General features: G+C 43.6%; 1 protein-coding gene across 2 annotated transcripts; it reads right to left on the bottom strand.

Moving 5' to 3' along the window:
- Positions 1-8,893: 8,893 nt before the first annotated feature.
- On the bottom strand, positions 8,894-12,811 carry LOC115398970 (E3 ubiquitin-protein ligase TRIM39-like). Of its 2 annotated transcripts, none has more exons than XM_030106052.1 (2): positions 12,700-12,811; positions 8,894-12,414 (listed from the first exon to the last, which is right to left on the bottom strand). In XM_030106052.1, exon 2 carries the CDS (start codon positions 12,403-12,405, stop codon positions 10,774-10,776), a length of 1,632 nt encoding a protein of 543 aa, XP_029961912.1. In that variant the 5' UTR covers positions 12,406-12,414; positions 12,700-12,811; the 3' UTR covers positions 8,894-10,773. The 2 variants fall into 2 exon arrangements, with proteins under 2 accessions (XP_029961912.1, XP_029961913.1); XM_030106053.1 differs by lacking the exon at positions 12,700-12,811 and adding an exon at positions 12,648-12,653.
- Positions 12,812-13,098: the final 287 nt, after the last annotated feature.

Raw genomic sequence — 13,098 nt, 5'->3', positions numbered from 1 at the left:
ATAATATATTCATAATAAAATTCTTTCTTCTGAGCAACGTATTCAGGAATGCAGTTTAACAGGCCCTCCCTAACTGATTAGCAATTCCAGGCTCCACTCAAGCAGCTGGATTCAAATATCAAGGATATTCATGGACTTCCTGAACTTGACCAAAGTTCCCTTTATCTTGATGTTTTTTCTCCTCTTCTTCTTATTTCAGTTCCAGAGGGAACGGGCCTTTACTGCCACATGTTGCCCCTCAACTTTCTCCTGGGATGTGCACTGTGCATGTGCACTGCAGGTAGTGGTGCAAAGTAACTAAGTACAAATATTTGTTTGTGTATTTAAGTACATTTTTCTTTTTGCTTGAGTGAAAAATACAGAGCATATTTTTACTTTCACTCCAATACATTTTGCTACTTTTACCTGTACCTTCTACTCCACTACATTTTACTCATAAAGTGTGGGAGAAAGTCGCCGCCCAGGGTTCTGCTCTTCAGCAGAGAAAGTTGGGACATTTGGTCCCCACAAGCACAGAAAAACGTGCACACAGACACACACACACACACACACACACACACACACACACACACAAACGCACACACACACACAAACGCACACACACACACACACACACACACACACACACACACACACACACACACACACACACACACACACACACTCTCTCTCCCATTATGTTGCACAGAACAGTGGAGACATGGCATGGCACTGAGCATCTTGGGAAAACACCACCAGTGGGGCCGTCCACACCAGGAGAAATGGAGGGTCATTAATACTGGGGCTCCAGCGCTCAACCCCCGACCCCGTCAGACCAAGGGAACCCACACACCGAAGTGTGGAGCCCCCCAGGCAAGCCAGGACCAGAGGACCCGGGCACAGTAACCCCAGCAGAGGACCAGGACCAACTCCCGGTGTGAAGGACCCCCCTCAGGAAACACTGGAATTAAACAGCTAAAACGTGATAAAATATGATATGAAATTAAAATAAAAGTTAGGAGATAGGATAGGATTACAAAGTGAAAAAGTGAAACAAGTTAAAAGTACGTAATAAAACAGAATAAAATTACATAAAGATGGAATAAGAGGACTATAAAAGGTCAGTTAAAAGCCTGATTAAAAAGGTGTGTTTTCAACCTCCCTTTAAAAATATCAACGGTCTCTGCGGTCCTGAGGTTCCCTGGCAGGCTGTTCCACAAGCGGAGGCCATAGTGGCTAAAAGCCGCCTCGCCATGGGTCTTGGTTCTAGCTTCAGGAACACACAATGGGAATGGCTAGTAGCTCCGTCATCGAAGCTGAATATGTCACTTCCGTGTCCAAAGGTGCGATGGTGCAGTGCTGTGTCCCGTGTTGTACCAACAGGAACGATGTCAACAAAATCATATCCTACTACTGCTTTCCTCTGATATTACATCATTATATTATTTTTACTGATATTACAAATAATGAGGCGGACTCATGTTATACAGATCAGATTTTTATTGTTTCATTTAATCATGTCTCAGAGCCAGACAGCAGCGGCACCGTAGCCAGGTCTCCTCCCCACAGCGGGGACGGTCCCACCGAGACACACACACCCAGCACCGGACCCGGTCCTGAACAGGACCCCGGACTGAGCAGGACACAGGACGGAGCGGACCCGGGACAACGAGGGTGGCGCGTGCCCCCCGCTCCCAGTGCTGCTTAAATTAAAGACAATTTATAGAAGTCTAAATAAAATGTTTGGCTAAACGTCCTCTGTCTGTATTTAATCTCCCTTTAGCTAATATTATATAATAATAATATTATTTTCTTGGCTACTGGCATCACATCACTGATTAAATAAATAATTTGCTAAACTTTAGAGTTTATTTACATTTCAGTCGCGGTTCTTCAGGTCCTGCTGGTTCCCACATCAGCTCCTCGTGGCGCCGGCGCATCAAAAGTAACTCTATCGGCCAGTACAATATTGTGCACAGGACAAGTCACACATCTTTTCAGGGCTGAACAGCAGCGTTTCCCCCGCTGGATCTGAAGCTGCTCTGCAGCAGCTGTGCGTCTTTGCGCACTGTGAAAACTGCGCTTCTCTCTTCCACCTGTCACCACAGAAACATTTACAGCTCGGTTTGAGTTGTAAGGGTTTAAACCCCTCTTCACTGACTTTGGAAAGTCAGCAAAATTCACTGTTACCGTAAAAAAGTGACCGGTTCTTTGGCAACAGCCATTGTGTTTACATTGCGCGCTAGAAGCCTTGGACCCGGAAGTGACTTGTGACGTCACACTAGCCACTGCCAGAGGACCTCAGGGCCACGAGGGTTGATAGGGTAAAAACAAATCAGTTAAATAAGAAGGCGCAAGGCCATTAAGACATTTAAAGACTAATAAGAGAACTTTAAAATCGATCCTGAAGCGGACAGGGAGCCAATGCAGTGACTGTAAAACTGGTCGGGTACGTCGGTTTGAAATGTTCTTTTTGGGAAGACCAGAGAGCAAGGCATTACAGTCGTCTAATCTACAGGAGATAAAAGCTGCATTAGCACCTCTGTACTGACCTGAGAGAGAAACAGGTGACTCTGGCTATATTCCTAAGATGATAAAATCCAATCTTAGTTATGTTTTTCATGTGTGGAATAAAATTTAGGTCAGAGTCAAAAATCACGCCCAGGTTCTTCACTGATTGTTCTGGTTTAAAATATGATAATTTAGGTAAAATTTTCTCTCTCTGACCTTCGGGGCCGATAACTAAAACCTCAGTCTTGTCCTGGTTGAGCTGTAGGAAATTCACTGCATCCATGACTTGATGTCTGAAATACAGTTAAAAAGGGTTTCTATTGGCCCTGAGTCACCAGGAGACACGGCGATGTACAGCTGAGTGTCGTCAGCGTAGCTATGGAAGCTGATGCCGTGTCTCCTGATGACGTCCCCAAGTGGAAGCATGTCAAGGTCAAGGTCAAGTTTATTTCTAAAGCACATTTAAAATACAGTTTCCACTGCCCAAAGTGCTGTACAAAACAATGACATAATGACATAACAGATACACAGGGAGACATACGGATCACAATACATTCTCAGCTTGTGTTAAAGGCCGCTGCAAAAAGGTGGGTCTTCAACAGCGCTTTAAAAGCTTCAACATCTGAAGTACAGCGAATACTCAAAGGGAGACTGTTCCACAGTTTCGGCCCAGCTACAGCAAATGCCCTATCACCCCTGGTCTTTAGTCTTGACCTAAGACGAGCTAAAAACAGCTGGACACAAGACCTCAAAGCTCTTACAGGAGCATAGACAGACAATAACTCACTCAAATATACTGGGGCCAGCCCATTTAAATCTTTAAAAACCAGTAATAACATTTTAAATTGAATCCTAAAAGACACTGGCAGCCAATGCAAGGACTGCAGCACCGGAGTAATATGTTGCGAGCGCCTGGTGCCTGTCAGAAAGCGCGCAGCTGCGTTTTGTACAAGCTGCAGCTGGCGGATGGAGGAGGCATCCAGACCAAAATATAATGAATTACAATAATCCAGTCTGGATGTAATAAAAACATGGATGACTCTCTCCAGCTGGTCTGATGGCAGGTAAGACTTCACTTTGCTCAAGAGTCTAAGTTGATAAAAGCTGATTTTCACCACTGAACTGATTTGCTTGTCAAACTTCAATGAGTTGTCGATTGTGACTCCAAGATTTTTTACTGATTGACATCTGTTTGAGGACGGCATCCCAAGAGGGGTAGAAATGGAGTCAGATGTCTGGCATGTAGAGATTAAAAAGTATGGGACCTAAAATTGAACCTTGGGGAACCCCACACCTAATTTCATCGGTTCCTGAGGAGCAAGCATCCATACTTACATAAAAACATCGATCTGTGAGATAAGAACTGAACCAGTTAAGAACGGTACCAGAGAGGCCCACCAGGTGACTCAATCTATTTATTAAAATGTGGTGGTCTACTGTGTCAAAGGCGGCACTCAGGTCCAGCAGAACCAACACTGTAAGTTTTTTTCTTATCTAAATTCCACCTGATACCATTTAAAATGATGCACCCACTAAACTTTTCGGACACGGCACACTTACGAGGAGGGGACCCCAAAGTCACCGGTCTGTGGTTATAAAAAAAGAAAAAAACAAGAATGATTTCAGACTTTTGGCCGTTATATGTCGCTATAGCATAGCCTTAAGCATAACTGTGAAAAATTTCACCTCCCAAAGACACACAGGCAGCTCACACGCAGTGTTTATGTTATTACAGTCCCGCCCCCTTCTTCGAAAAATCCGAAAATGGCGGAACCCATTGATAAGCGAGACCAGCGCGCGAGCATCAGATTTTGTTTTTTTACTGGGAAAAACGGCAACAGAAACACTCACCATGATCCAGACTGCGTACAAAGATGAGGCTCTGGGGTAAACATAGGTCTTCGACTGTTATGGGCGCTTCAAGAGTGGTCAGATGTCCATCGAAGACTCGCCTCGCTCCGGCCGACCCTCCACCTCCCGCACAGAGGAAAATGTCCGCAAAATCGAAGGTGTGGTCATGGCAGATCGATGCAGGACCATTGATGAGATCAAGCATTTGACGGGGATCTCCTGGAGCTCCTGTCAACTCCATCATCGGGGACGAGCCATGGTGCTATGGTTGTGATCCGGAGACCAAGCAGCAGTCCACCCATTGGCGTCATCAGGGATCACCACGGTCGAAGAAAGCGCACCAGGTCAGAACAGCGATGAAGACCATGCTGATCTACTTTTTTGACATCAAAGGGACGGTCCACAGCAAGTATGTGGCACCGGGGCAAACTGTCAACCAGGACTTTTACCTGGAAGTGCTGCGGCGGCTCCGGGAGGCGGTCAGGCTGAAGCGGCGGCGCTGTGGGAGAGCGGGGACTGGTGGCTCCATCATGGCAACGCGCCTGTGCACAGGGCTCTGCACATAAAACAGTTCCTGGTGAAAAACGGCATGGCCCTGCTGCCCCATCCGCCATATTCCCCGATTTAGCCCTGTGCGATTTTTTTTCTCTTCCCAAGAATGAAAAACACACTGAAGGGGCGGAGATTTGATGACGTGGAAGAAGTGCGGAAAAAATCAAAGGATGCTCTTAAAGCGATCATTACGCATGAGTTTGCCAACTGTTTCGAGCAATGGAAATCCTGGCTGCAGCGCTGGATTCAAGCCGAAGGAGAGGACTTTGGAGGTGACAGTTTTGATTAAATGTGAAAATAAAAAAATTAAAAGTTAAAACCACTGTCCGGTTTCTTTTGGGTCCCCCCTCGTAAGAGCAAGAAGCTCCAGCTTCATACTGCTCCAGTTCCTGTCATTTTTCTCTGCATTTCTTAATCGCCTGCTGACATAGGCTATCACAAGATATTTGCCCCCCTGTGCCTGACAGAGAACGGCACCTAACCATAAACTGCTGGCATCTGTCTCCACTACAAATGGAAGGGAAAAATCAGCATAAGCCAGTAAAGGTGCACTGGTAAGCCCATCTTTGAGTCGATCAAAAGACTGTTGACATGCTGGTGTCCATAAACTGTCAAACATGTCCTTAGCCTTGGCTGGGTTGTTCTCTTTCACACAAACATTAACCACATCATGTAAAGGTCCTGCCCTCTGGGAAAATCCCTGCAGAAACCTCCTGTAGTAACTGCAGAATCCTAGAAATGACTGGAGGTCCCTTACCGTGGAAGGTGTCGGCCAACCTGTCACTGCAGCTAGCTTTCCTGGATCTGTGCCTATTCCCTCAGCTGAGATTTGATGACCAAGAAAACACACACTTGACTGTAGAAAATGACATTTTTCCACCTTGACCTTTAACCCTGTCTCTCTGAGTCTCTGTAACACTGTTTGAAGTCGTGTCAAGTCATCGTAAAATGTCAGTGAGTAGACCAGTATGTCATCCAAATATACAAGCATGATCTGGAAAACTAAGTCACTCTTCATGGCCTGCATGAGCCTTTGAACAGTTTCCGGCCCATTGCAAACACCAAAGGGCAGTTTGGTGTACTCAAAGAGCCCAAATGGAGTGGTGAATGCAGTCTTGTGCCTGTCCTTCTCATGTACTGCCACCTGGTGGTAACCACTGGCAAGGTCAGTGGTCGAGATTACTGATTACATGTCCTAAAATGTAATCTGTAATGTATTACCTTGGATTACACGGGTAAAGTAATGTGTTCTAAACAGGTTTGGATTACTTGTAGCTCACCTCTAATCCGTCTAGCAGAGTGGTTCCAAAATGTTTGTGTCGATTTCACACCAAAGGACAAGTAAGAATCTCAAGACACCTTTTTTTCTGGATTAGCTTTGACGCTACAGCTTTAAAAATGTCTGCATTGTTATGCTTCACTCCATCCACTCTTGGCATGACATCCATTTCTTCTGAGACTTGTTTCCGGGCAAGTCAAATACTTGCCACAAGGCGCCATCTTGGAATATTGGATCTTTGCGAGGGAAGGAGCAAGTGCAGTGCAAGTATTCAAGGTTTGAATGAAGAAACAGCTCGCTCCCTGGATTATGAGCCCTCTGTACCCCGTTAATTATGCTCAAAACATCATTTTTGTGTTATTTTTCTGTCCTTCTGATGCTAACTGTGATCTGAGGCTTCGGTTTTCTTGGAATTTCTGTTGCAAAAGTCTGAATTATTTTTTTCGTGTTCAAAGCTCCTTTGCATTCTCTGTAAAAACACATTTAAGTAGAACTTCTTTGGCCTCAGAGCCAGTCCACACTAACCCAAATATTGAATAACCATCATCATGATCACTTCTGGACTGATCATGCCTGAAGAGTTCAGGTATACTTTACTGTTTCTACTTCAGAGAAACACTTTGCAGGCAAATACACAGACTTTTAACTTAGACTCAGAACAAATAGAGTATCTTCAAAACTACAAGGGCTGCATGAATAATTTTGGTGACAAAAGGAATCAAACGCCTGTGAAATTGCTCCAGAAGAGTCAGAATCAACCAAAAATCAACTCAGTTCAGTTAGTCGGGTAACGTCTGATGAGTCAGAGTGTGAAAGTGGAAGGTGAAAAGTAAAAGAGAACAGCTGGAGAGAAGTTTCAGTTCAGGTGTGTCCAGGCGGAGTGTGGTGCCTTTTGGGTGCCATATTCTCAGGAGCCAGACTGTAAAACTAGTTTGATTCCACTGATATATCACTGTGGTTCTTCATCCCATCCAAACACCAGACTGCTTCACTTTAAAGAAGCGCCGTGGAGCCTCAGAGTCTGGTTGGTCTCTTCCACTCAGTTAATTAAGGTAAAAATGATTTACATCAAACTGAAATGTCACATGTTTTAAAAGTTTCTGAAGCGGGTAGAAAAATGAACTGCTATGAAATCAGGGCATTGTTTTGTTTGTTTTTTTGTTCGGGTGCCACAGAGTTGAACCTTCTCTTTTTGTTTTCTGAATCTCAACATGAAGTAAACTGTGCCTTCATTGTGAGAAAGCCATCGCTTTGCTTTTGCTGTTGGACGTCGACAAGAATAAAAAATTGACGGTTTCACATGATCATCCTTCAGACGGACGTCGTGTCATGTGGTGAGATGTTGTCCTGGTGTGTAGTTTGTGTGACAGTGTTGACGTCTTCTCGCCGACTCTCCAGTCAATCTGAATGAGGCTGGATGGAACACATAGATGGAGCTCAGTGGAGCCGGCTGCTGCAGCTCACTACAGATCAGGTTTCTGCACTACTGACACATTTGTTTTTACATAAAAGATGTGGTCAGTAATAAATGCATTTACAGAAAGGCCGTGCGGACTTGTAAGCTGGTCTGAGGTCCCACAACGTGGCTCCCTCCTGGAAGGACCTGAATGGAAATGGTTTGAGGGAACAGCTCTGAGATCCAGACGTGCAGGAACACCTGAACTCCACAGGTTCCAGCCGTCAGAAAGTCACGTTCCAGTGCTGTTTCCTGAAGGAACGCGCAGAGGAAAGTGTGCAGAGAGGGAGCTGAAGCAGGACGGAGCTGAAGGAAACGTGCCGAGAGGCATTCATGTCTGGATGTAAACTGGACAGACTGGAGGTGGAGTGTTCACAGTCAGAATTCTTCCATGTTGTTATAATCACACTTTCTTTGCTCTTTTCAGTGAATATTTATCCGTCTCTGTGCAGGGAGTTTCACAGAGGGCCTTCTCTTGTCTACAATAAACTCACTGGTGTCGTTTGCATCTGTCAGTGTCAGTGAACCATTTCTGAAAAATAATAAATGTTGGAAATAAAAACTCAAGGTGTCTTTGTTTGGTGTTGTTGTTGCAGTTCTTTGCCACCAGATGGAGCCAGCATCTTCACATCACCACTTTGAGCAGGTTGTTCTGTTGGAGGACAGCTGGCAGTGGGAATGCAGCAGAAAGAAATCCCAGATTCCTCAAACATTTAGTCAACTCAAGTTAACTAGCTGTGTATAACCAGCTCTTCTTACAACCTCTGCAACAACAGGTCAACCTCCTGCCTCCGACCCGACCTTCCCTCACCTGCAGCCGGAAAGACCCACTTATTAAAAATCATTCACACAACACAACTATTTCTCCTGTGAAATCAGACATTTGAGTCAAAGATGTCAAACAACGACATTTTTTCCAGTAGAGAAACAAAGACTTTTCTCTGGGTAAAAACCTTCTTTAGTGAGTAAAACAAAACAACACAGCCGCCAGTGGCTGATGGAAGATTTTCAATCACATTGTAAGTTTTTGTTTACAAGCGTTCTCCTCTACCGACTGTTGGCTGTGGTCATTTTTTTAAAATACTTGGATCCAGTTTTACTGTATTTGCATTTTCATGTCGATTAGACCAGTATCTTTAGTTCTGGATGACATAGATTGTTTTTGTGTGCAATATATTAGGTTGGAGTAATTATTTTATGAATACAATGAAGATTATAAATTCACTATAAAAATAATTTAAAAAAAACACCAGTGAACAAACATCAACATTTCATTACATTTTTATTGAAAATATCCATTAAACATTCTCACAGCTGCTGGAAGAAATAAATGAACTTTCAGGATAATGAGTCTAAAACATGTTAACTTGAGTTCAGATGAAAGATTGATCCAAACTGAAGAACAACTGTGACCAAGAAAAACACCAAACACAAGAAACATCTGCTGATGTGAAGGAAGCATCACAAGAAGAAGATCTGTGAAGAATTGTTGAGCTGCATGAAGCTGGAAGAAGACACAAAGTCATCTGAGAGATTGGAGACATTTAGCAGTCCACAGTGAGACAAATGATCAAGCTGCTAGTTCCTACAACAGCCCCTGAACTTCTGCTGGAGAAAGAGGTGGAGAAGATGGATGGATGGTGTTTGTCACATGGATTGTATTCAGTCCTTCTTATTCTCCTTCCTTCTTCCTTTTCATTTCTCACCCTGCCACAGAGCTAAAAGGCTTCAGGAATGCTTTGAGGAACACAACAACCACTTTGAAAAGTTGACTTGGCCTCTGAATTCCCCACATCTCACTCAGTGGACAAACAAGTCTGATCCAAGAAGCTAACAGCTCACAAGTCAAAGGAGTCAAAGGACCTGCTTTTTTTTTTTTTTTTTTTTTTTGTTCTTTAAATCAAATCTTTATTTAGAACAAAGTATTTACAAAACAAGTCAGGGTGCAAAATATATAGACACAATTCAAACTAGTGTATTTGGCACAGTAAACAGAAATTTACAGCAAATGGACACTATATATATGCAAAAATAAAAGAATAAAAGAACAGTAAACAAAGGCACAAGATGCAGGCACAACATTTCAAAAAAGCAAGGATTTAGAAATAGTTGTGATCAATTTTTTTGCTTTCTTATTAAGTTTTTCCATCTTTTTCAGTGATTTAAAGTATGTGGTCAAGGAGTGGGTGAAAGCAATGAAGGAGGGAATAGTGTTGTTCCACTTACAGCAGTGTAAATAGTATTTACCCAAAATAACCACAAGATTGATGACATCCGAAAATTGTGTGTCCAGATTGTCCATAAAGTAGATAATATCGTTATAAGTAAATGGAGGAATGTTTTCAATTTTCAGGGACAGCCAATTATGAATTTCACACCAAAATATGTTGACTGGGGAACAATTAAAAAACAGATGGTCTAATGTTTCACTTTCAGTTGAACAGAAAGTACAGGGGTACACATCAAATCCAAATCTTTTTTTAAAGAAGTCATTAACAGGGTATATTGCTGATATAATCTTAAAATGGGTTTCTTTTACTTTAGGGGTGACAGGGAATGAAAGGTAGAAGGAGAAAGACTTTTTCCTCAGAGAAATATCTATATTACGTAACGAGCATGAATCAAAACCATTCCAATTTTTCTTTTTAAAGGTCAAACTGATGTTTTGGTTGTCACATTTTTTGTCCAATAAGTTAACCTCACCAACTCTAAGAGAAGGTAGAGAAGGGGAGGTAACAGAGGACTGAAAGTTACTTTGTATCATACGGAGTAAGGGAATAGGAATTGCTTTACATAAGTTGGCAAAGTCTTTCCTTGAAATAGAAATGTTATACTTTTGGACACAGTCTTCAAAGGATAGTCAAAGGAGCTGCTGCTCCATCCTGGTGCCAGGTAAACCAGCAGGTCTTCAGAGGTGTAGAGGAGTCCATGTCTCAGTGGGTCAGGGCAGCTTCAGCACTTCATATCAGGGAAGTGGACATCATGACTGATTGGTCTGGATTCATTCAAACAATGGTCCAATAATCAAAGACTGAAGAGAAGAATGTGAGTTTAGTGCAGACTGAACATCTGGATTTGATCAAATCAATCAGAGTCAATCTTTTACTTTCCAACAAGCTCATTAATTGTTGGTGAATCTTCCTCATCAGACAGTTTGATTGACAGGACAGATGATCAGAGGAGCAGAGTTTTTACCACCGTCATTAAAACAGGGACTGAAGTATGGGAGGAGTTTGTCAGTGAAGCAGCAGCCAGTGAAGGAGGAGATCAGAGCTGCAGCAGCTACATCATAAAAAGAGACCAGACCCTCCTCATAATCCACAAACACCCCCACCTTCTCAGGAGCAGAACTCAGAGACAGACGCACTGCAGGAGCTGAGTATTGATTTCCATTTCTCAGCCATATTGTCCAGAAACCTTTATCAGGCCTCAGTGTGATCTCTCCCTTCCTGTTGATGGACTCTTTGCTCACTCCTAAATCCCAGTTAATCTTTCCTTTAACCTGAACCTCAAAGTAAAATTTACCTGAAGAGAAACTCTGTTTTCCTAAAACACACACACAATAATCAAATCTCTCTGGCTTATCTGGAAGCTTCTTCCTCACATCACCATGACTCACTTGTTTTCCATCATCAGACAGGATGAGTTGAGGATGAGCTGTATCAGGATCAAGAGTCACATCCACTGCAAACTGCTGCTTCCTCTTCAGATCAGCCTCAAACAGCTTCTTCATCTCTTTGCTGAGAGTCTCCTCCAGCTGAGCCACAGCTCTCACCACAGTCCCCTCATATGATGATGGACGGACGCTGACCTCTGTCCAGTCCTTGGTGGGTAGAGCAGCTTTCAGGGAGGAGAAGCCTTGGAGGAGGTGGAGGTGGTCTTCAGAGAGGAAGAGCTGCTCCATCTCTGAGCTCCTCTTCATCAGCTCACAGATCTCCTCTTCCAGATCTCTGATGAGACCTTCAGCCTGTTTCTCTCTGGCTTCCTCTTCCTCCTCCATCCTCTCCATCAGCTGCTTCAGGCCTCTCTCAACACACTCCTTCAGAGCAGTGAACACCTCAACACCTTCTGCTTTCTCTCTGTCTGCAGCAGCTTTACTCCTCTTCACACACTCTCTGATCTCCTTGATCTTCACTCGTCTCTCCTGGATCATCTGCTGCATCTCAGCCTCTGTCTTCCTCAGCTCCTTCTTCTTTCCTTCACATTCTTCACTCAGAGGAACAAACTCGTGGTTCTTGTGCTCTAAAACAGAGCACATCATGCAGACACATGTCTGCTCTCTCTGACAGAACAGCTCCAGAGGTTTATGGTGCTTCAGACACATCCTGCCTTCCAGGTTCTCCACAGGCTCCATCAGCTGATGTTTCTTCAGGCCTGACACTGTCAGATGAGGCTCCAGATGAGTCTGACAGTAGGAGACCAGGCACTCCAGGCAGGACTTGAGGGCCTTCACTTTGGTTCCAGTGCAGACGTCACAGGGAACTTCTCCTGGTTTGGCAGCTTGTTGCTCTGAGCTGCTGCTGGCTTTGAGTTCAGCTTCACGTCTGAACTGAGAAACCATCTCAGAGATGAAGGTGTTGACGTTGAGTTCAGGTCTTGGTCTGAACTGTTTCTTACACAGGGGACAGTCACTGATGACCTTGGTGTTCCAGTGCTGAGTGATGCACTGGTTGCAGAAGTTGTGTCCACATGGTGTGGAGACTGGATCAGTGAACACTTCCAGACAGATGGAGCACAGAAACTGATCTTCAGAGCGCAGATTGCTGGCAGCAGACATCTTCGCACACTGAGGACAACATTGATTGAAGAGACTGTTAAATACTTTTGTCCAACAAGGAAGTGGAAAGATTGTCTAAATTCCAACCTAATTTCTTCAAATTCATCATCAAAAACATCATTTCCTGTATCTTGTTCATCATCATTATATCATATTCTCAGCTTACATGTATCAGTTTTAGTCACACCCTGAACAGGAGGTGAAAAGTGGAGCTGTCTGGACAAAAGAGGACGTTTGTTCACCTTCTTCATCAGTTTCCTGAGAGTCAGTATCAGTGTGATCAGCTGTACTCACCAGTGTTGGAGTCAGTGTCTGTGGAAGTCCCGATGAACTCAGGTTAGATTTCTTTACAGATAAACTCAGAGACGTGTCTGAACTGCAGCTCTGACTTTAACTTTCACTTTCACTTCCTCAGTGTGACGATGGATTTCCTGTCCGTCCTCCTCTGACTGCAGCTCTGTGGAGGAGGGGCAAGATGGCATCCTGTGTAGATGGTTTCCTGTGAGCTTGTGGTTTTCTGATGAGTATCATAATCTTTCAATGACTTCAACTGTCTTGAGGGAAGGGTTTGTTGTTGTTGTTTATTGCAGAAATGACCCATTGTGCTTACATTTGAGAATAATGTCTCTCATGCTGACATTTTAAAGTCTATTATTGCTCTGAATCATCAATAAATTATCCAAATATGAAAAA

Source organism: Salarias fasciatus, chromosome 13 (assembly GCF_902148845.1).
Source record: "Salarias fasciatus chromosome 13, fSalaFa1.1, whole genome shotgun sequence".
NCBI classification, from domain to species: Eukaryota; Metazoa; Chordata; class Actinopteri; order Blenniiformes; family Blenniidae; genus Salarias; species Salarias fasciatus.
This window is presented reverse-complemented; position numbering and strand designations above follow the sequence as displayed.

Bases quoted from the DNA above. Each gene is read 5' to 3' on its own strand.
- LOC115398970 (XM_030106052.1), bottom strand. From the start codon at position 12,405: ATGTCTGCTGCCAGCAATCTGCGCTCTGAAGATCAGTTTCTGTGCTCC.